Below are 24,730 nucleotides of genomic sequence, written 5' to 3' on the forward strand. Positions count from 1 at the left end.
GATAAAACTAAGAAAGCGGGACTTCCCTGGTGGCGCAGTGGTTAAGAATCCGCTTGCCATTGCAGGGAACACGGGTTCAATCCCTGGTCTGGGAGGATCCCACATGCTGCAGAGTAACTAAGCCCGTGAGCCACAACTACTGAGCCTGCGCTCTAGAGCCAGCTAGCCACAACTACTGAGCCCGCAGGCCACAACTACTGAAGCCCACGCGACTAGAGCCCGTGCTCCGCAACGAGAGAAGCCACTGCAATAAGAAGCCCGCGCACCGCAACCAAGAGTAGCCCCAGCTTGCTGCAACTGGAGAAAGCCCGTGCGCAGCAACGAAGACGGAATGCAGCCAAAAAAAACTAAGAAAGCTTTTTTTGGAGTCGAATCCACGTTTCTACCCAGAAAATACTGGGTGCAGAACAATTAGTTCACTGCAGAGCACTGTTTAGTTTCAAACGTAAACAACATGCTCAGCTCAGGGCTGAAGTGACCAGAGTGCCCACTTCATCAGACCGGCACAGTAGTTGTATAATTTTGCCCCCAGAGAACAGAGATAGAGAACAAAGAAGAAAAGTGAAAGAACAAACCAGCCCTTCCGTTCTACACGTCCTTCTTTCCCATTTTGCCAGTCTGATTTCACTCATAGTGACTCATGGTGAAACAGAGAAAACATGTGAATTGCATTCGGATGTGCAAAGGTTAGTAACTACTTAATTTTCAAAACCAGCTCATCCTCCAGAAACACTATAGTTGCCTTCCACTCCATTTCACTTAGATTGGCTTCTGAACAACTGCAAAAATTGTCCTTAAAGTCCAGACGACATTCGTAGACTAGACCCTCAAAAGGGGTATTTTAAAGCAGGCTGTATTCGGACTGCCCGGGAAGGCATTGCCACTTCTCTTCAGACAGGGGATTTCCGCCGATTTCTTTCTGTCATTTCACCTCTGTTTTGCACTCTGCTCCTTGCTCTGTTGCGGGGCCCCAGTTTTCCTGTAACCAACCACTTAGAACCAATCAAGAAGTAAAGAAGAGAAGAAACGCCCGCCCGCTCCCAATTTCCTTGGTTTCTCTGCCCGCCAACCGCAGAGCCGACCGAGCCAGAGCCGCTGTCATCTTTAACCCAGCTCAGCTGATCGGTTGCCGCCGCCGCCGCCGCCAGATCCCAGAAGCAAAGGACAAGAAGCTGGGAAGCGAGACATGGACGTGAATATCGCTCCGCTCCGCGCCTGGGACGATTTCTTCCCAGGCTCTGACCGCTTCGCCCGGCCGGACTTCAGGGACATTTCCAAATGGAACAACCGCGTGGTGAGCAACCTGCTCTATTATCAGACCAACTACCTGGTGGTGGCTGCCATGATGATTTCCGTTGTGGGGTAAGTGGGGTCCCCCTCCCGGGCACTGATCGGGGTCAGCACCGAGTGGGCTCTTGGTGCAAGATCCCGGGATGCGTAAACGCTCTCCAAGACCAGCTCCTGTCCTGATAACTGCAAGCGGCCAAACCAGTGGAAACTTGTTCGCAGGGCGAGGCCGCAGCAATCTGGGGGTCCTTTTTTTTTTTTTTTTTTTTCCGCGCCTCGGGCTGAAGAGTGATGGGGAGTCCTGGGGTGAGGAAATGTTGCCAACCTCAGGCAAGAAAAAAATGACTTCTTTCCCGCTGTGCCCCAATTACGCTTTTGCTGGGGGTGATATTTGTAGCGCCCCAGTCTCTTAAGAATAAGAAGAAAGAGGAAAGTGGTGTAACCTTATGCTGGGGCTGGCTGGGGCGGACGCCGCCCTGGAAGGCTTGGGGCGCCAGGGTGTGGATCCGGACTCTGCCTTCTGGGGTGTTAGTGTAGAAGGGGCATCAGAGAGACGACTCTCTTTATAGGTTTCTCTGCCTAATGCCTGCCACATTGTACGGGAAAACTGAGCTTGGGAGAAAAAGGGTGGGTGTAGGCTGGTGGCGCATCTCCCAGTGTGGGGTGAAATCTGCCATGACTTTAGAAACGGTGTCCTTTTGCTCTTTTTTCTTCCAGGAGTTGCCAGGCATGGTCACTTTATCTTCACACCCGGTCTTAAAATTGTGTCCTCTGTTATATGCGATTTCACACAACACCTGTTCTTCTAGAAACCACTTTTTCTTGTAGTTCACCCTTTAAGATATGCTTCACTCACTTTTGCAAGATGGGGTGGTGATATTCTAGATCTTGCTGATCCCATGCGTCTTTAAAGAAAAAAGCACCCTCAGACTTTATAAAGAAACCCACTTGCCATTAAAGAAGTGTCTGGCATTTCTATTTGAAAGCAAACACAGAGGGAAAAAGCAAGCTGGCCTGGGAGAAAGGAAAAATCTAAACTTGGAAGGTGTGGGAAAGGGCAAATAGGGTGGTTTCTGTAGTTGGTTTGCTGTTCTTTGGCATATTTATTGAGTCACTTCTCTGTGCCAAGCTTGGGCACACCAAGATCAATCACACATGAATCCTGACCAAAGGGCACGTGACAGTTGTTGAGAAGATGTAGGACCAAATACCCAGCACAGGGGGGAGAGGGAGAGTTCACAGTTTCTGGGTGTGGTTCAGAATATTTGCCCCCATGCAGAAGTGGACTCTCATTTGTGAGACTGAATAGACAATTACACAGATCCTCGTGATGTGTTGCTTAAGGAATTTCCAACTCAGAATGGCTTGGTGTGTGGACAGCGTGGGCTCTGAACCGACTCTGAATTATACGGCAGCCAAGTTAAAATTAGTTGGAGTCGGACAGGCCTGGAGCAGCTGCCTTCTGAACCTTCCCCTAGCTTTATGCTTAAGGCTTATTTCTCCGAACAATAAAAAAATTTCTTTAAAACAAAATCACTGGTAAATAGGATTGCCTCTGTTGTTTTGCTTTCTTTTTCTTTTCTCTTTCTTTGTAAAGGCATCTTACCTGGTCGTCTAGCTATGGGGTCTTTTTTTTTTTTTTGAGGTACACTCCCCCAAAGCTAGATATAGGGCAAGATTTGACACAGACCAATCAAATGTACAGAAAAAAAAACAAAAACAAACAAAAAAACTTGCTTTTCAAAAAGATGTACTGCCCAGATCAGACACAAGCTCCAGCAGCCTTGCTACTTTGATGGAATTCATTTTTCACTATGAATGCCAGGGGTGGGCCCCCTGACTAAATATAGCTCCTTCATTGTGGTGTCTTAGCCTACTAACTCAGGCAGTTTGGGGTGTTGGCCCTTCCTATTTCCCTTTTCAAATAGGAGATGGGGATTGGCAGTCAAATTTTTGAAAGTGAAAGTGAAAATTAGCCATTTCATATTTTTAAATGTCTTTATTGGAGTATAATTGCTTTACAATGCTGTGTTAGTTTCTGCTGTATAACAAAGTGAATCAGCTATACGTGTACATATATCCCCATATCCCCTCCCTCTTGCGTCTCCCTCCCACCCTCCCTATCCCACCCGCCATTTCATTTTTTAATTAATCTTATCTTTAAAAACTTACAAAAGATACAGGCTAGTAGGTTGTTTTGAAAATTGTGTGCCGAGTGTGGGATTCCCTTTGTACTGGAGTAAAACCTGGTGTGACATCTTCAACTGTTTCCTATACATCTACAAATGCACAGCCTGTAGTTCTTTCCAGATTGCACTTTTCTTCCTTTATAATTTAATAATAATAAAAGCTAACATATATTGAGTGCTCTGTGTGCCAGGTACTTTGCTAAGTAATTTAGCAAATTCCCTCATACAACCCAATGAGATGACATATTATTATTGCATTATTATTATTGTTATTATTAGACCTGAGGCTCTGAAAGTTTAAATGACCTGCTCAAAGTCACAACCCCAGACTCTTAACTACTATGCCATCTTCCTGTGAGTCATGAGGTTTGGAACTGTAGTATCTTAAAGCTGGAAGAAACCAAATGTCTTCAGGGTCAGGGAGGCTTAGTTGATGCCCGGAACGTTTCTCATTCTAAAGAGAACTCTCCTCTTTTGGTGATTCAGTAGATGGGAGGGTCAGAACAGTGCTGGAGGCTGTTTGACTGGATTCTCTACTGGCATCTGATGGTTTCTCATGATATCTTGGTAGAGTGTGTGTGAAAATGTGGCCTGGGTGTTTCCCGGGGAAAGGACTGTGTTGGAAGTGCCTTCTTCAATGGTGCTGTCCCCTGCTGGACAGAAGGGACTGCCAGGTCATTGTTGGAGGGCTCTAGCCTCAAGTCTGAAGACTTCTGAGTTGAAAACTGGCTTGGGTAAGGATAGAGAAAGCCTGCTCATGAAGATTGCAGGAAGGGAGGAGGAGGACCAAGTGGATATTATCTAGCTCCAAAACACCCGGAAGGGCTGCCCAGACCAAGATGGAGATTAAGAGGGATTAGGACAGAGATAGATCTGTTCGTGAGGGCCTGATCAGGCAGGGCCTGATCAGGCAGGGCCTGGTAATCCAGGGTTAGAAGTTTGGTCTTCATCCTAAAAGCATGGTTTCCCAGGCATATGACTTCCACTCAGGAGATCTATTCTGCCTCTTAGATTAAGTCTAAGTCTCTTAGCTAATAGTCCTTGTGGGGGACAGTTGCCATATCTTCTGGCTCTTCACAGAGTAGAAAGTAGTGGTTAAGAATTTCAGCACCAGAGCCTGGTTAAGTAAATTTTGAATCCCAACTAGCAGTCACTAGTGACCTTGGGTAGGTCACTTGAACCACCCTTTGCCTCAGGTTCCTCATCTGTAAAATGAGACTAATGATAGTACCTGCATTGTAGGGCTTTTCTGAGAATTATCTGAGTTAATATAGGCAAGTTTCTTAGAACAGTGTCCGGCTCCTACTTTTTGCTTCATGAAATTTATTTTGGAGTTTTCATTATTATTTTTATCATTGTTGGTGTTATCATTGACTTAAGGAGAAACACAGATAGCATCTGTATCCCAGCAGCTCCATCCACCCAAACACCAGTCCCCAACTTACTCATATCCTCCTGCCTCTCCTACAGGACTTTGCCCCTCACTCCCCACACCTGTGCCCATATCTTGTCTGGTATTTACCCCACAGGCTTTTAATTTGTCTCTTCACTTGTCTTCACTCTGCACTATTGAGTCCTTGAGGCCAGAGACTGTGGGTTTTTAAATTAATTAATTAGTTAATCAATCAATTTGGCTGCACCAGCTCTTAGTTGCAGCACGCGGGATCTTCGTTGCGGTACGCGGACTTCTTAGTTGCGGCATGCATGCGGGATCTAGTTCCCTGACCAGGGATGGAACCCCGGCCCGCTGCATTGGGAGCGCAGAGTCTTACCACTGGACCACCAGGGAGGTCCCTGTGGGTTTTGTTTGTGATTATTTTTTTCTTTTTCTTGTTGTGGTGGTTAGCATTATTTTTATTCCCTGTATCCCCAAGGCCTACAATACAGCAGATGCTTAGCTGGCGAATGCAAAGAATAAATAAATGAACATAAGGTTTCAACATGATCACGGGGGCAACTTTTAACGTACTTAACGGAATAAATTATTCTGAAGCGCATACAGCAACATGCTCCTGGAGTGATTCTAACTGGGTCATTGCTAACAGTGCTTACTACGTATTGGTTAGGATTACTACGGTGTAAAAATTCAATTTTAAACAGTTTAGAATTCAGACTCTTTGCTGATTCATATTGCCCTTGCAAATTTGGTGAAATACCCTTCTGTAGTGTTTCTCCACCTGGGCGCTGCTGACATTGTGGATCGTAGAATTCTTTGTCGTAGGGGGCTGTCCTGTGTATTGTAGGATGTTTAGCACCATCTCTGCTCTCTACTATGTGAAGATTGATAAATCAGTTTTTACTTGTTCTATTAGTAAAACATAATTTGGAAAAAAAAAAAAGTGCCCTCCCCTTCAGTTGTGACCATCGAAAATGTCATTTATTGTTTGTAGATTTTTTGATGATGGCCATTCTGACTGGTGTGAGGTGGTACCTCATTGTAGTTTTGATTTGCATTTCTCTAATGATTAGTGATGTTGAGCATCCTTTCATGTGTTTGTTGGCAATCTGTATATCTTCTTTGGAGAAATGTCTATTTAGGTCTTCTGCCCATTTTTGGATTGGGAGGTTTTTTTTTTTTATATTGAGCTGCGTGAGCTGCTTGTATATTTTGGAGATTAATCCTTTGTCAGTTGCTTCATTTGCAAATATTTTCTCCCATCCTGAGGGTTGTCTTTTTGTCTTGTTTATGGTTTCCTTTGCTGTGCAAAAGCTTTTAAGTTTCATTAAGTCCCATTTGTTTATTTTTGTTTGTATTTCCATTTCTCTAGGAAGTGGGTCAAAAAGGATCTTGCTGTGATTTATGTCATAGAGTGTTCTGCCTATGTTTTTCTCTAAGAGTTTCACAGTGGCTGGCCTTACATTTAGGTCTGTGATCCATTTTGAGTTTATTTTTGTGTATGGTATTTGGGAGTATTCTAATTTCATTCTTTTACATGTAACTGTCCAGTTTTCCTGGCACCACTTATTGAAAAGGCTGTCTTTTCTCCATTGTATATTCTTGCCTCTTTTATCAAAAATAAGGTGACCATATGTGCGTGGGTTTATCTCTGGGCTTTCTATCCTGTTCCACTGATCTACATTTCTGTTTTTGTGTCAGTAACATACTGTCTTGATTCCTGTAGTCAGTATAGTCTGAAGTAGTATAGTAATATAGTCTGAAGTCTGGGGGCCTGATTCCTCCAGCTTTTCTTTCTCAAGATTGCTTTGGCTATTTGGGGTCTTTTGTGTTTCCATACAAATTGTGAAATTTCTTGTTCTAATTCTGTGAAAAATGCCATTGGTAGTTTGAAAGGGATGGCCTTGAATCTGTAGATTGCTTTGGGTAGTATAGTAATTTTCACAATGTTGATTCTTCCAATCCAAGAACATGGTATATCTCTCCATCTGTTTGTATCATCTTTAATTCCTTTCATCAGTGTCTTATAGTTTTCTGCATAGAGGTCTTTTGTCTCCTTAGGTAGGTTTATTCCTAGGTATTTTATTCTTTTTGTTGCAATGGTAAATGGGAGTGTTTCCTTGATTTCTCTTTCAGATTTTTCATCTTTAGTGTATAGGAATGCAAGAGATTTTTGTGCATTCATTTTGTATCCTGCTACTTTACCAAATTCATTGATTAGCTCTAGTAGTTTTCTGGTAGCATCTTTAGGAGACTCTATGTATAGTATCATGTCATCTGCAAACAGTGACAGCTTTACTGCTTCTTTTCCAATTTGGATTCCTTTTATTTCTTTTTCTTCTCTGATTGACGTGCCTAAAACTCCCAAAACTATCTTGAATAATACTGGTGAGAGTGAACAACCTTGGAGCTTGTCTCTGGAGCTCCCATAGGTTTTGGGTTGTTGTGTTTTCATTGTCATTTGTTTCTAGATATTTTTGGATTTCCTCTTTGATTTCTTCAGTGATCTCTGGTTATTTAGTACTGTATTGTTTAGCCTCCATGTGTTTGTATTTTTTACAGATTTTTTCCTGTAATTGATATCTAGTCTCATAGCGCTGTGGTCAGAAAAGATACTTGATATGATTTCAATTTTCTTAAATTTACCAAGCCTTGATTTGTGACCTAAGATATGATCTATCCTGGAGAATGTTCCATGAACACTTGAGAAGAAAGTGTATTCTGTTGTTTCTGGATGGAATGTCCTATAAATATCAATTAAGTCCATCTTGTTTAATGTATCATTTAAACCTTGTGTTTCCTTATTTATTTTCATTTTGGATGATCTGTCCATTGATGAAAGTGGGGTGTTAAAGTCCCCTACTATGATTGTGTTACTGTCGATTTCCCCTTTTATGGCTGTTAGCATTTGCCTTATATATCAAGGTGCTCCTATGATGGGTGCATAAATATTTACAACTGTTATATCTTCTTCTTGGATTGATCCTGTGATCATTATGTAGTGTCCTTCTTTGTCTCTTGTAATAGTCTTTATTTTAAAGTCTATTTTGTCTGATATGAGAATTGCTACTCCAGCTTTCTTTTGATTTCCATTTGCGTGGAATATCTTTTTCCACCCCCTCACTTTCAGTGTGTATGTGTCCCTAGGTCTGAAGTGGGTCTCTTGTAGACAGCATATGTATGGGTCTTGTTTTTGTATCCATTCAGCCAGTCTATGTCTTTTGGTAGGAGCATTTAATCCATTTATATTTAAGGTAGTTATCGATATGTATGTTACTATTACCATTTTCTTATTTGATTTGGGTTTGTTATTGTAGGTCTTTTCCTTCCCTTGTTTTTCCTGCCTAGAGGAGCTCCTTTAGCATTTGTTGTAAAGCTGGTTTTGTGGTGCTGAATTCTCTTAGCTTTGGCTTGTCTATAAAGGTTTTAATTTCTCCGTCAGATCTGAATGAGATCCTTGCTGGGTAGAGTAACCTTGGTTGTAGGTTTTTCCCTTTCATCATTTTAAATATGTCCTGCCACTCCCTTCTGGCTTGCAGAGTTTCTGCTGAAAGATCAACTGTTAACCTTATGGGGATTCCCTTGTATGATATTTGTTGTTTTTCCCTTGCTGCTTTTAATATTTTTTATTTGTATTTAATTTTTGATAGTTTGATTAATATGTGTCTTGGCATGTTTCTCCTTAGATTTATCCTGTATGGGACTCTCTGTGCTTCCTGGACTTGATTAACTATTTCCTTTCCCATATTAGGGAAGTTTTCAACTATAATCTCTTCAAATATTTTCTCAATCCCTTTCTTTTTCTCTCCTTCTTCTGGGACCCCTATAATTTGATTGTTGGTGCGTTTAATGTTGTCCCAGAGGTCTCTGAGACTGTCAATTCTTTTCATTCTTTTTTCTTTATTCTGCTCTGCGGTAGTTACTTCCACTATTTTATCTTCCAGGTCATTTATCCATTCTTCTGCCTCAGTTATTCTGCTATTGATTCCTTCCAGAGAATTTTTAATTTCATTTATTGTGTTGTTCATCGTTGTTTGTTTGCTCTTTAGTTCTTCTAGGTCCTTGTTAAACGTTTCTTGTATTTTCTCCATTCTATTTCCAAGATTTTGGATCATCTTTACTATCATTACTCTGAATTCTTTTTCAGGTAGACTGCCTATTTCCTCTTCATTTGTTAGGTCTGGTGGGTTTTTGCCTTGCTCCTTCATCTGCTGTGTGTTTCTCTGTCTTCTCATTTTGCTTAACTTACTGTGTTTGGGGTCTCCTTTTCACAGCCTGCGTGTTCGTAGCTCCCGTTGTTTTTGGTGTCTGCCTCCACTGGGTAATGTTGGTTCAGGGAGTTGTGTAGGCTTCCTGGTGGAGGGCACTGGTGCCTGTGTTCTGGTGGATGAGGCTGGATCTTGTCTTTCTGGTGGGCAGGACCACGTCCAGTGGTGTGTTTTTGGGTGTCTGTGACCTTATTATGATTTTAGGCAGCCTCTCTGCTAATGGGTGGGGTTGTGTTTCTGTCTTGCTAGTTGTTTGGCATAGGGTGTCCAGCACTGTAGCTTGCTGGTCATTGAGTGGAGTTGGGTCTTAGCATTGAGATGGAGATCTCTGGGAGAGCTTTCGCTGTTTGATATTATGTGGAGCTGGGAGGTCTCTGGTGGACCAATGTCCTGAACTCGGCTCTCCCACCTCAGAGGCACAGGCCTGACACCCGGCCGGAGCACCAAGACCCTGTCAGCCACACGGCTCAGAAGAAAAGGGAGAAAAAAAGAAAGAAAGAAAAAAATAAAATAAAGTTATTAAAATAAAAAAATTTAAAAATTATTAAAAATTGAAAAGTAATTAAATAAAGAAAAAAGAAAGACGAGAGCAACCAAACCAAAAAACAAATCCACCAATGATAACAAGCGCTAAAAACTATACAAAAAACAAAAGCAAAAACAGACAGAACCCTAGGACAAATGGTAAAAACAAAGCTATACAGACAAAAATCACACAAAGAAGCATACATATACACACTCACAAAAAGAGAAAAAGGAAAAAAACCCAAATATCTATAAATATTAAAAAAAAAAGGAAGAGAGCAACTAAATCAATAAACAAATCTACCAGTGATAATAAACTGTAAATACTAAACTAAGATAAACATAAAACCAGAAACAAATTAGATGCAGAAAGCTAGCCCCAAGTCTACAGTTGCTCCCAAAGTCCACCACCTCACTTTTGGGATGATACGTTGTCTGTGCAGGTATTCCAGAGATGCAGGGTACATCAAGTTGATTGTGGAGATTTAATCCGCTGCTCCTGAGGCTGCTGGGAGAGATTTCCCTTTCTCTTCTTTGTTCGCACAGCTCCTGGGGTTCAGCTTTGGATCTGGCCACGCCTCTGCGTGTAGGTCGCCTGAGGGCATCTGTTCCCACCCAGACAGGATGGAGTTAAAGGAGCAGCTGATTTGGGGGCTCTGGCTCACTCAGGCCGGGGGGAGGGAGGGGTATGGAATGCTGGGCGAGCCTGCGGCGGCAGAGGCCGACGTGACATTGCACCAGCCTGAGGCGCACCGTGTGTTCTCCTGGGGAAGTTGTCCCTGGATCACAAGACCCTGGCAGTGGAGGGCTGCACAGGCTCCCAGGAGGGGAGGTGTGGATAGTGACCTGTGCTCGCACACAGGTTTCTTGGTGGCTGCAGCAGCAGCCTTAGCGTCTCATGCCCGTCTCTGGGGTCCGTGCTGATAGCCGCGGCTCACGCCTGTCTCTGGAGTTCCTATAAGCGGTGCTCTGAATCCCCTCTCCTCGCACACCCCGAAACAATGGTCTCTTGCCTCTTAGGCAGGTGCAGACTTTTTCCTGGACTCCCTCCCGGCCAGCTGTGATGCACTAGCCCCCTTCAGGCTCTGTTCACGCTACCAACCCCAGTCCTCTCCCTGGGATCTGACCTCCAAAGCCTGAGCCTCAGCTCCCAGCACCCCCAACCCTGCCCCGGCAGGTGAGCAGACAAGCCTCTCGGGTTGGTGAGTGCTGGTCGGCACCAATCCTCTGTGTGGGAATCTCTCCGCTTTGCCCTCCGCACCCCTGTGGCTGCGCTCTCCTCCATGGCTCCAAAGCTTCCCCCCTGCAACCCCCCGTCTCTGCCAGTGAAGGGGCTCCTAGTGTGTGGAAACTTTTCCTCCTTCACAGCTCCCTCCCAGAGGTGCAGGTCCCATCCCTATTCTTTAGTCTCTGTTTTTTTTTTCTTTTGCCCTACCCAAGTACGTGGGGAGTTTCTTGCCTTCTAGGGAGTCTGAGGTCTTCTGCCAGCGTTCAGTAGGTGTTCTGTAGGAGTTGTTCCACATGTAGATGTATTTCTGATGTATTTGTGGGGAGGAAGGTGATCTCCACATCTTACTCCTCCACCATCTTGAAGGTCTCTCCTTAGCTAAAGTATTGATACTTCATCTCCATGTGGCCCATGGAGGTGTTACCACTGGGTGGAAACTAGAGTTACCACTTTTTGCTTTTAGTCGCTTGAGATGGTAAGGAGTTTCTTCTATCTGAAAAGAGGATTACTGTAATCTTTTCAAAATGAGTGTGGTCCCGGGACTTCCCTGGTGGTCCAGTGGTTAAGAATACATCTTGCAATGCAGGGGATGCTGGTTTGATCCCTGGTCGGGAGACTAAGATCCCACATGCCACGGGGCAACTAAGCCCACGTGCCACAACTACTGACCCCACATGCCGCAAGGAAAGATGCTGCGTGCAACAACTAAGAACTGATGCAGCGAAAAAATAAAAATAATTTTTTTAAAAAATGAGTGTGGTCCCATAATATGTTCTAGGCTGGTAGCCACCAGCATCTGGTTTTAAGAAATGGGCAGATTGTTTGCCCCTTTTCCTGCAAAAAGGAAGAAAAACCAAGTTTCTAGCTGGTAGAGGAAGAAAAGAATCAGAGAGCCCTCGGATGGATGGGAATGTATTAAAACCTTTGCAGATGAAATCAATTGCATAAACATGCTAAAACCTAGTGGAAATGTTTCTGAAATTCATCAGCCAATTCTACCATATTACTCTATTTGTGTTGTTTCATTTGTTCACTCCACAAAGAATATGAGGCACTTACCAATTTCTCAGGCACCGTGCTGGGAGATACAGTGGAGAATGAGACAGCTGTGGTTCCTGCCTTCACCATGTTTATAGAGGCACCAAGAGGATGCTGAACACGTAAGAATTAATTTTTATACAAGTGCACAGAAACATACACATATATAAACACACATCATTTTCAACCTGACTTACCTGATCTCCCCTATACGTTATGATGCCAAATCGCAAAACTCTCCGGTGTCAAAAATAGGAGAGGCATGGAGTATATGGATGGGGAAAGGATTATTAAATGGAACCATCCTCACCTGCAGTGCAGATGCCTTCTACTCAGTTGGACAAATATTTACTGAGCACCTGCTACTTGCCAGGTACTGTTGATGCTCTGAGGATACCAGCAGGAGTACGAGTCCACCCAGCCATCCCAAATCCTCCCAGAATTAATCTCTTCCTGCCCTTCCACGCACTTTTATTTGCACTTGAGGCACTGCACATGGCATGCTGGCACATGTCGTTCCGGGGCGGGTCATGTGTTTCTTCTGAGTACAAAACTTTAAGAGGTCTATCAACACTCAGTGAAATTTTAATCTCAAAATTCTTCCTCAAGTAAGAATTCTTTTGTTAAATCATCTTCTGACACTATGTATATAACCTTGTTCTTCTCAACATCTCCCCATACACACTTTATTTTTTAAAATATTTCCTGGGGTTGGTAGTTTCTATCCCCTTTCCCTATATAAGGATTTACAATGATTCTGGGTAAATGTTCAAGTAAATAGGCGGATTTGGGGGTTCTTTTTTACCCCTTTCTAAGAGGGCAAAAGCTCTCAATCAACTTACTAGGGGCAGAGAGCTCTGTACAGGAAATGCAATTCTAAAAGATGAACTGGACCTATACCAAACTGAGCAGCCCCACTGGAGATTTTTTATTTTCCTTTTGGACAAATGAAGCACTCAGCTTCAGAATACTTATATCATCCTCCCCTGGCTCTTGTAACGAGCTTGGCTTCTTGTTTCAGGGAACACTTCCGTGCCCGTGATCTTAAGAAAAAACCTGTAGGCTGCATGTCCGTTCTGCAAGCATTTACCATAAATAGATAGGATTTCCTGGCCTTTTCTCCCAGGGAGCATTCGCGAAATGGAGATACCTGGAAGACAGAAAGCCCATCTGAAGTGGAAAACTGGGGCTTTGGCTCCTGCTTCTCCTGATCTGCTTTGTATCCCATCAGTGAAGTCCTCGTCTGCAGGAAACAAAAAGGAATGCAGAAACTGGGGTTAGTGGGAGGTAAATAGACAGGAACTGCTTGTAGGAAGGGAGTTTACGTGTCACCAGGCTCATTAGCATTTGTCCAAACCCCTGTCCTCTCTCCACAGTGCTGTAAGAACTTGCCATGTGACAACCATTTAATCAACTCCACTAAAAGCATTCAGAAAGAACAGTTTGTAAACAAATATCTTTCCACTTGAGTTCTAAAGCATTACTGTGATATTAACTGTGGGTTCCTAATTGTTGAAGGCAGTGATCAGTGTACATGAGGGTTCATTATACCATTCTCTCTACCTTTAGAAATTTGCCATAAAAAAAAGTTTAAAAAGGATCTGTTGCAGTCTAATTAGTCCCTTGTATAGTGACTATTTGAAGCTCCATGGCTAGGGGAGGGGTGAGACTCATGGCTTCTAACCCAGGTCCAAGCTGTTGTTTATTAAAAATAAAACCAGCAATGAGCTTGATAAATACAAAAGAAAACACGGAGGTTCATATGTCTTAGAATGGATACTTTTTACATGCCGCCTGCTGCCAAGACAGTGGATCATTTGGATGTGTTTAGTTTGATGGGACCAATACACACGGTGTGGTAAGTATTCAGTACACAGCTGAGTACGCAATAAATACTATGAGCTGAGCTGATTCAGTTGGTTAGGAAAATCTCAAGGTTAGTTTACTTTAACCTTTCTGTGACAAAAGAGTCTGATCCCTGACCCACCTTAACTGCCTGTGATCATTAGGCCCAGGAGACACTGATCACGTCTACTCAAAACTGATTTGTACATTTACATTTATCCTTTATAGTCAGAGATAGTTCTTGCCAGGAAGGAAGCCGTGTTGGGAAACCAAAATAACCACAGAAGACGGTTGGGACTATCTAAGGAATCCAAGAGTAAGAGGGCCTATATAGACAGGTCTGCAGGTGGATGAATCTCTCTCTGTCCCACCCACTCTCCCTCCTGGCCCCCAGCCAGCACTAGTGACAGAACTTAGAAAGATTCCTCCTTCCAGCGAGCCCAAGGGCCCTGTGATTTCATCTGATTATCTCCTATGTTTGCATAGGAGTTATTCCTACTTTCGGTTTTTGTTTTGTTCCTTTCATCACAACTCTGTGAAGGTACAAAGACGGGGACCATCTCTACAGTAAGACTTAGTGTACAGTGAGAATAATCGCGATTTGTCCAAGACAAATCTCTTGTCACTTAATTCGTGGCCATACAAAGTTGCTGAGCTTACTTTAAATAACATGAAATTGTGCTAGATTCTTACTTACCCTTTTTCTTTCTTGCAACAAATATTTACTGAACTCCTGCTCTGTGCCAGCCACTGTGCCAAGTGCTGGGGAGAAAATGTCACGGTCCCTGCCCTCATAGCGCTTAGTCTCTAGTGGGAGACAGAGACATTAATCGAATATTCATTCAAATAAATATCAAATTGCCACTGGGTTCAGAGCTATGATGAAGAGGCAGACGGTGCTAGGACATGGTCAGAGAGACTGAGAAAAAGCTGATTAAGCTGAGATTCGAAGAAGATAGGAGTGAATCGGGCAGAAAGAACGGCTTGTGCTCAGGCCTGTGATGGCCGGGGGCAGGGTAAGTTCTAGAGATAGATAGGAATGCCAGCAGATGGCGTGCAAAATCAGGAGGCGGAGGTATGAGAAAGCTGACAGGCAGAGATGCTGTACCCCTTAGCCATCCCTCATACTGATGATTAAAATTGTCCCTTCGTCCTGGGAGATGCAGCTTAAGCCAAATTGCAGGCTCGGAGGGTGAACTGTGACCTGAATTTCCGGCCCCATTTACGCCCTCAGCTCAGCCCCATTGTCCCAGGTACAAACTACATACCCTGGCTGCAGAGGCAGGCAGGGGCCAGACCCTGAGGGGCTTTGTAGAATGTGGAAAGAATCCTGTTTTTATCCTGAGAGTGATGAGAAGCAAGAAAATGGATGGGTGGATTCATATTGGCAGTGACCCCTCTGGTTGTTTAAGAACCGCAGAGAAACATCACCAATTTAGAGAAGTGCCCTGTGAGTAAATTGTTCCCCCCTTTCTTGGTGAGTCAGGCTTCCTCAGGAACAAACTGCCAAAAGAGCTTTTTTGGGTTAGAAAATTGGAACTCAGTACAAAGCTGCTTCTGCTGCTCAGAAAATATTTCACCACCTCTTTGGCTCTTGTTGGCATCACAGCATGGCAGGCGTTACCAAACGTGCACTTGAGTCGATCTGAAGACCTCTGGGTAAAGTTTTATCACCAGCACTGCAATTGGTGGCCTTGGGACAAATTTATTAACTTATCTATTCCTTACTTTGCTTCTATGTAGAACGAGGTGTGTTTTCAAGATCCATCCTAGCTCTAAAATTCTGTGGTTGGCCAAGATTTTTTTTTTTTTTTTTAGCAACTTGTGCTGAAACTATAGCCATAGCTAGCTGAGTCATGTTGGCAAGTTTAGGACCTGTATCCACAGCCGCTCATAGCCGCCTTCCTTTAGAGAGAAATGAGAATGCTGAGGGATTTCCCAGAATGATCCTTAGTTGCTCACCCCAACTGGAAGGATAGGGTTCTAAAATGGTTGAGGGGGGAAATCTCTGGAGCTGGTTAACAACACAGAATGGGTTGTTATGAATTGCTGTCACAATTACATCAACTGGCACTGTTTTTCTCCCCCTGGATCCCTTTGACTATGTTTCTTCACTGCCCTGGGCCTCAGTTTATGCATCTGTTTAATGGGACTGGGATGATTCCTCTTTGACGAGTCTGCTACAGGATTCTGTGATGGGATTCTAAACCTTTATACAACTGTCAGTGACTCCACCAGAATTTTTAACTATTACATTTATCTATCAACTTTTTAATTGGATAGGATACATATGTATGTAGGTATATATTTGTAACTCACAATAGAAAAACGTATTGTTTTTGATTTGTAAAACTAGGTCCTATTTTCAACAAAGATAGAAAATCACGATCTCGCTCTCTTTTCTCTCCCTCCTCTCTCCCTCTCTCCTTTGCTTCCCTCTATCTTCCTTCCTCCCTTCCTCCCTCTCTCTCATTCACAGACTACCAAAAAATGAAATGGCACCCATCGAGCCCAATTGTCCACATGAAAGCTGGGGCGGCACATTTATGGAAGTTTTGTCCTAAAGGTCCTTGGGCTTCATTGTGACTGACGTCACTAAGAACCCAACGGTTGAGTAAAACAGCTTTACTCATCTCAGTCGAGACCTGGTTCCCAAACTCCTGCACTCACTGGAAAATGAAATTAATCTCTGGAGGGTGGTCTGTTTTATTTTGCTCCAAGTAGAGGGAGGTGCCAGGGCAGTGGGAGTAGTGTGCATTTTACCCTTTCTTAGAATGGAATTGCCCTTGAGCAGAGTAAGGAAGAAAATCATTTCTGCTCCAAGTAACTTTGTTCATTTTTTCCAGCTTGGAACTTTGGTTTAATTACAGATCATGGCTGGGCATGTGGTGAGCTAAAACCACTTCTGTAGGACTCTGCTCTGTTCTTTTCCCTTGAACATGAGCAACAGGAACAGGTGAAAAGCAAATTTGGAATTACTTGAGTCATGCCTGGATTTTTCATTGTTCTTTGTCCTGGGCTTTATTTAGACATTCAGCCTAGGTATCTACCTCACTTGTCCCAAGAAAAATAGAAACAGCTTGGCATGCATTTTATTATATGCTACACCTCGTGAATTATTATTTTAACAGATATTCTAGGAAGAACTGAGCGGGACACCTTTGACACTTTGCCACCAACCAGCCATCTCCTATTTGCAGCTTATGCAAAGGAGTTTCCTAAACTTGAACTCTCTGCTCTACTTCTTTGAGTTAATGTTGATTTTGTCAACATCAAGGCTATGTAAAAGGGTTTGTCTCTTTCAGGCATCTTTCCCCCATTTCCTTTATTTTTAAATATCAATTTTTTTTTATTTTCAAGTAATACATGGCTATTGAAAAAATATGAAAATAGAAATAAGCAAATGGGAATATATTACCCATGATCCTATTACCCAGTATAACTACTGGAGTCTTTTGGTATCATTTCTCTCAGAATCTTTTTGGTGCTAGAAATGAAATTTATTAATCTGTGAGAGTTTCTGAGCCTCTCTACCCAGTCTCCCTACCACTTGCTAAAGAGGATTTTGTTTTGGCCCTGTCCAAATCTTCCCTTCCCCAGACCTATAAGGAAATTTTTGTCTTTCCCAAACCAATTCCAGGGTCAAAGCTGGAGACAGGGTGTAAGCCAGATAAAACTGTGAAAAAGAAAAGAAAAAAGAACAAAGAGACGAAGAGACCTAAATAATAAAAAACTGAGGGAGGAGGACAGATAGACTAGCACGTGTGCTGGATGGTGGGAAAGCTTGTGGGGGTGGTGGTGGATTGGTTACAAGAGGATCTAGAGAATGGGTGGGAAACCAAGGTTTGGAAGGGAGAAGGAAGAGCTTGGCTGTGCGTATGAATTGAAATTGCATTAATGTTATTGGAGAGATGAGGCAAGGTAAGATTGGACTGTTGTAGTTGGCCTGTCCCAAGCTGGAGTTGTGGGGCTGAGGAGCAGTTACTTTTACATCTTTTTTTTTTTTTTTTTTTTTTTTAATTAACCATCCCACAGTCTTTTTTCTTTTTCTTTTTTTTTTTAAAGGTCAGGTTTTATTTTATCTTTTTTTTTTTTTTTAATTTATTTTTACTGGCTGTCTCGGGTCTTAGCTGCGGCACACGGGACCTTTTCGTTGCAGCGTGCAGGCTCTCTCGATGAGGTATGTGGGCTCAGTAGTTGCGGTACGTGGGCTTAGTTGCCCCACCACATGTGGGATCTTAGTTCCCTGACCAGGGTTCGAACCCGTGTCCCCTGCATTGCAAGACGGATTCTTAACCACTGGACCACCAGGGAGGTCCCATTTTACATCTTTATATTTCATTTTTTATATGTTCATTTTGTTTCTGATTACAAAATAATTTATGAATTGCAAAAATTTCTACTTCTGAGTTATATAACATAGGTGCTAAATCCACCTACCAGAGAGAATTGTTGCTTTTACCCAATCAGTATATTATTGTCTTCCCACATTATTAAGTATACTTTGACTTTTTGAAAACAGTTGTATATGCCACCATTTAGTAAATTGTTGGCCACATAGGTTGTTTCTAAAGTTTATAAATCATAAATACCACTTGTGTGAATACTGTTACAATTCAGTCTTTGCATTTTTATTCACTTCCTTAGACTATTCTAAAGAGGAGATTTTTGCCTTGAAGGGTATAAGTATTTGCAAGAGTTCTGAATGAAATAAGCAGCTTATTATTGTAGGGTTTAATTTTAAATTACGTGCTACTGCTTTTACCACTGTTTAACTGCATGCATTTTGGTAGAAATTTTTAACTTTTCCAAAGGAGTTTGACATAACTTATATCCCTGATTTCACCCATTAAGATATGCAATACTTTCACTCCTATTTGAAACTATTTAAAATAGCTTTTGTGTTTCAGGAGGCAGAATCAGAGCTAAAATTTAAAGGGATTTTTAAAAAAAGAATCTTAATTGTCCTAAATATGCATCCCAATATGAATATGACTCCTTCATCTGTTCTATTTCAGAGAAAGTAAGCTCTGGGCATCACCTTTCATTATCCTGTCTTCCAAATCAGTGATGTTAATATTCAGAGCATGACGGTAACACACTGACCCTCCTTGTCCTTCCCAAGCAAAATGCTCATTAGCCTCTTAGAAGGGTAAAAAGTTAGTAATTCATCATACTTGCTGACCACAAATGTCTTGTTGAGGATTTTGTACACAGAGTGGGGTGGGAGGGTTGGGCTGAGTGGGGCTACAATGTCCCGTCTTTCTCACTTACGAAATACTTGATCTAAATTTCCTCTTTATAATGTGTTTCCCCCATTATCAACAGTGGAGTAACCTTTGCTTCATGTAACAGTGAAACTGGAGGTTCTATGCTTGGAAATCTCAGTTGGTAACCCATCTCCTAATGATACTCTGGGCCTTTTAAAGAATTATAATGACCTCTCTATGCCAGGAGTCATAAACCCAAATGCCTCCATGGGCCAGGCAGCTTATGTAAGAGAGCAGTGCAGGGCAGCTGTTAGAAAAACAATATTAATAGCAGCTCACTGGGGGCCTCTGTGTCAGAGATGCCATAGATATTGGGGGGCGAGGGGGAGGGCTGACGCTAAATGGAGAGCATTTATTCTATCTAAATGAGAAGGCACTCCAGCCAGTGGCTGACGTGGGAAACTGGGCCCAGTTTTGTGAGATTTTCTTGTTTCCAGGAGAAGCAAGAAATCCCAAGATTTATGGATTTTTTTTTTTAAAAAACACATTGGGATTCAAGTAAAAGTTTTAAAAATTATTGCACAGTCCAAACACAAGTGTGACTGCAGACTGGATCGGGCTCATGGAGACCACTGTGTGACCTGTACTCCACATTCATCTAGCATGGCAGCTTCTAGGAGGATTTAAATAAGCCCTTGGAGCTCAGAAAATACAATCAACGTGTACTAGAGCCCAGGATGTATAAAAGCTAAAGACAGCCCATCCAAAAGAGGGGCTCTAGTCTTTTAAAATGCTGGGCCTCTATCGAGACGGGCTGTTTGGTGGGAGTCACACTGCCTCCATGTGAATCTTTGCTCTACCATTTTCTAACCTCTGTGCCTAAGTTTCTTCCTTTGAGAAGTAAATTGATAGCATCTACCTCATCAAGATATGATTAAATGAGACAACTTACATAAAAGGCTTAGTAAGTACTTTGTTGTTACTCTTCCTCCCCTTCCTCATCTTCTTCCTCCTGACCTGGGCTCCCTCTTTTTTCATATCCCAGGTTCCTGAGTCCCTTCAACATGATTCTTGGAGGCATCGTGGTGGTGCTGGTGTTCACGGGCTTTGTGTGGGCAGCCCATAATAAAGACATCCTCCGCCGGATGAAGAAGCGGTACCCCACAACGTTTGTCATGGTGGTCATGCTAGCCAGCTACTTCCTCATATCCATGTTTGGGGGAGTCATGGTCTTTGTGTTTGGCATTACTTTTCCTCTGCTGTGTAAGTGAACCTGGGTCTTCCTTTCCTCATATCGTAAAGAATGTAGGCGCGATCGTTCAGTGGGAATAACCTAACCTGTTTCTGAGGTGTGTTGGCAGGTCTACAAAATTATCAGAATTTTCTGAAACAGCAGATCAAGGCCTAATAGTCCATTAATTGCACAAATACGGTACACAAAACAAATACGGATCGCAAATCATACAGCAGGAAAGTGGTATAGCCTGCAATGGAATCCAGATTTATCTGATATTAGAGTCTGTTCTCAGTCGTTCAGTGCCAGGCATCCTGTGGTGACAGAGAAATGAATGTTTACCCTCTACTTACTCAGAAGATCATAATTAGTGTTGAAAGTTTTGTAAGTTGGCCCAGAATATAGATACCAAGTACTCCAATTCTGGTGAAGAGAAATAGACATTTTCTAAAGTCTATATGCATTGTTTACCGAGATTCCCAAGCACTTGAAGCCTGAAATAGAGAACAGATAAAATTCCAGTCTCATCAATAGAAATCTGATTAAAATTATAGTGTATTAAGTGACAGGAATATCCCTTTAACCTTTAATAGCATTTCACGTGTGCCGCTATACCATTAAATAAAATCAATTGCTTGTTTAGGGTTTGTTAGATTAAGCCCAGAATATTTATATGTGAATCTCATACCTTATTGGATAAAATAATTGAATCAGTAAATTCAGACTTTTTGAAATACTCTTCAGGTTTTCTTTATGTGCTACAGGCTTAGTAGTTCAGTGATTCTGCTTAAATGTACAGCTTGTAAAACACAAGCCAGAGTAATGAAATGTATGAGAAGTCAAGAGTCAAGGGTCCAGGTTTCTATTCCTAGACCTGCTGGAAACCAGCCATGTGATCTGGACCAGTTACCCTCTATGGGCTGTAGTTCACTCATCTATAACAGAAGGAAATTAGACAAGATCAGTGATTCCCAAACTTTGACGATTGTGAGAGTCATCCTGGATGATTTTTAAAAATATAAATTTGCCAGCTACATCCCTTGGAGATTTTGATTCTTTGGGTCCACAGTGGTGCCCAAAGAACCTGTATTTTTTTTTAGAAAGCTTCTCAAATGTTTCTAAGGGCCACTCTAGATTAGGAGCCTCCAGAGAGAACACAAGTCAGTGCATCTCAAAATGAAGGTCCAAAATCGCCTGTCAGAAGCATCCACAATGATTACTGAAATGTTACATTCTGGCATCCTACCTCAGTCTTAACAGCCTGAATTTTAGGTGATGAAGACTGGGAATTTGCCTACTTAACCGTCTCTCCAGGTGATTTGTATGTACACAGAAGTTTGAAAACTGCTGGTGCAGATCACCAAGTGTGTCTGTTTAAAATACAGACTCCCAGGACCATCCCTTTAAGATTCTGGTTCAGAAGGTCCAGGAGAGAGGCCAGAGAATCTTTATAAACAAACTCAGGTAATTCTTAATATTCAGGCAAATCTGGGGAACACCAGGTTACATAAGGCCCATAAAACCCTTAGCTTTTTATCTAGACATCTATATCCAACACTGTGGAAAACTGCCCCATAGGAGGCATTTTCTAAGAGGACTTCACCTGCATGCCTCCTGCGGGGACAAAATACAGGTAATCCCTGAACTGAGCACGAGCTCTTTTCTGGAAAGCTTAGTGTTCAGTTGCTTTTTAGTGAAGTTGGAATCGCATGGATTCACTTTGAATTTCAGGGCATTTAAGTAGCATCTGAAAGGTAATGATATCAATGGGTGAAGGGAAGAGAGTGGCAGCCAGATTATGGTCCTTCCTGCTGAACACAACATTTTCCTGCACACACAAAGAATACTTTATATAAAGTCCAAGGATCCATGTGGGGACTTGGATCAATGAGAGGACCAGACCGGACTGTAGCTAACAGAGAGGGTTTTTGCTACAAGTGTGAAGGGAAACAGAGAACGGTTGCTTTGATGCTAACCACGTTTCACTTCCCTGCAGTGATGTTTATCCACGCATCGCTGAGACTCCGGAACCTCAAGAACAAACTGGAGAATAAAATGGAGGGAATCGGTCTGAAGAGGACGCCCATGGGCATTGTCCTGGATGCCCTAGAACAGCAGGAAGAAAACATCAGCAAGTTCACTGACTATATCAGTAAAGTGAAGGAGTAAAGAGAGCTGACCTGCTGATAGGGTTGCAGCAGAAATCGAGTTGCAGTTTGTCCTTGTCCAGACCTACTTTCCGTTTGTGTTTTTGAAATACGAGGTGCACAAACCATCCAGCTATCCATGGCAGCACGCACGGAGAGGTCACCCTGTTCTCATCTCTGCTGTTGCAGAGAAAAGGCCTCACACTGAAAGAAACCACCCTCCTATTATGTCTGAAGTTTCAAATGTGTTTATGAAAGCTGATAGGAAATGGGTCGCACTTATCTCTTAAGGGGAATAAAAGAAAAGAATTATGGATTGTACGGCAACAATATGGTTATCTTGTAGGAAAAAAGTAATTGTAAAGGATCAAGGCAATATGAGTCAATGCAAAGATTACGAAAGGAGATGATATCATGCATTAGCCTGTTTTAATTCCCCTCAGCATCCTTCAAAAATATTCCTTCCTTAGCATTATAATATGTGGGGTATAAAGTAGTTTTTATTATTCTTTAAAATCAAAGATGATCTCGATCACTTTGCCTCCTGTTTGATGTGCAGTGGATAAACCAGTTGTTTCTAGTTTGTTTATAAATATAAAGCTAGCTGTTTAGGAGAATATTTTGTCAACTTTTTGTAAATTTTTGAAGTGCTAGTAATATGTTCTCACTAGAAGGCATTTGTTGCAAACTAAATATCATCTTCTTTAAGGAGGTTACAGCTCTGTAACCTGTATTATTCTTGACAGTCTTGTTAAAAAACAAACAAAAAAAATCAGAATAAAACTTGAGTTTCTATTGCACAGTTTTTGTTGTTATAATGACAAAAAGGTGTCCAAGATAATGTTTCCCTTTTTTCTTCACTGTTTAGTTTTTAACTGGAACATTTAGAAAGAAAGAAATGAACGTGCATTTTACTAATTCCTTAGGGGCAGAAAGAGGACAATAATAGCTGATCTTCTGAAATCTGAAAAGCATCTTTAGATGACCAAGCAAAAAGACTTTTAAAAATGGGAGTGATCATCAGCTTCTGCAGTTCATAAAAATATTAGGTAGCACTTGGTACAATTATATGTTTTTAGAGCTAGACATTAGAATTAAGATAGCATGAGTTTATATTTTCTATTACTTTCTTCCTTTCACTTCCCATGTATTTAGAAATAGATGATACAACATGTTTTCCTTGCCAATTGAGTGATTTCATAGATGAATAGAAAATATTTAGCTTTCCCTAGCATGGAATTAGGAAGACGTTTGGAGCAGTACTTACTGAAGAGACCCTGTATGTCCTAGAATAAGAAGCAATGCATGTGCCGCTCCTGCTTTTTTCTTGCATTTTAACTTCTTAGCAAACCTGCAGCCTTTCTCTCTAGCAAAGCGATATCACCATGACTTCACATACATGGCCTAGAATTTGTACCCATAGCCAAATATGAATAAAATTTATCAAAGATTTTTTTTGGGGGGATGAGACTTTATTTACTGTACATCTGTGTTAAATGTCTGAGAAACTCAGTGACAGCCCTATAAACATGCAAATATTCTCTCTGCAGCAAAAAACAGCTTGTGTTTCAAATACTGTTAATAAAACTTTAATGCTTTATTAATTTCCAGCCAGAATAAAACCGAATACTAATGGAACCCTTTTTTAAACCTGGCATGAGCTTATACATATTTTAGACCCATTTTCTTCATGGTGAAATCTGTAGACTAAATGCAGTAAATTTGGAGAAAGTGACGACGTGAATGAAAAAAATATACTCATTACAATTACTAATGGTTGGTGGTCAGAATATAATAGAAAACTCTAGCATGGAAATGCTATAAATTATTTCACTTTAAAAACAAGTTAAAATTTTCAGTTAAGATTTTTAGGGTGGGAGTGGGTGAAGAGAAAAAAAGCATAATATGAATGGCTTCACCTGTTTCTTGACAAAATCTGTGTAATGAGGCAGTAAATTTGAATTTGGATCTTTTCTTTTTGCACATCTAAGAGTAACGTCCTCTTTCAGGACTATTCACGCTTTTTGAAATTCCTGGCTTATTTATTAATACTGTTGCTGTATAAGCAAACACATAAGAGCTTCCAGAACTTCAACCACTGACACACATTAAGCTTAAACATGTTCAGAGTGCTTTGTCCCATCAGAGTTTAGCCTCTTAAACGCAGAATATGCTAGGCACTTTAAAAGTTTTATTTATCGCAGTGTTTTTTAAACCATCTGGCTTTGTATGCAAGGATGCTTTATAGAAATGGTAAGGTAAGAGAAAACAAAACTCTCAGCCTTGGGGTATTCTAAAATTAATTACTTGATTGAAAACTATAACTATTTAAATTTGGATACTTTTGTACCCACTAAATTATC

The 24,730-nt window shown here is 41.8% G+C and overlaps 1 protein-coding gene across 1 annotated transcript; it reads left to right on the forward strand.

The window, feature by feature from the left end:
• The first annotated feature begins 734 nt into the window (after positions 1-734).
• ARL6IP5 (ARF like GTPase 6 interacting protein 5) lies at positions 735-23,820 on the forward strand. Its single transcript, XM_082412406.1, has 3 exons — positions 735-1,362; positions 20,032-20,249; positions 22,217-23,820. The coding sequence occupies exons 1-3, from the start codon at positions 1,187-1,189 to the stop codon at positions 22,387-22,389; spliced, it is 567 nt and encodes a 188-aa protein (XP_082268532.1). The 5' UTR covers positions 735-1,186; the 3' UTR covers positions 22,390-23,820.
• The last annotated feature ends 910 nt before the right edge of the window (positions 23,821-24,730 follow it).

The sequence above is a fragment of the Balaenoptera physalus genome (genome assembly GCF_965194825.1).
Source record: "Balaenoptera physalus genome assembly, chromosome: 11".
NCBI lineage: Eukaryota > Metazoa > Chordata > Mammalia > Artiodactyla > Balaenopteridae > Balaenoptera > Balaenoptera physalus.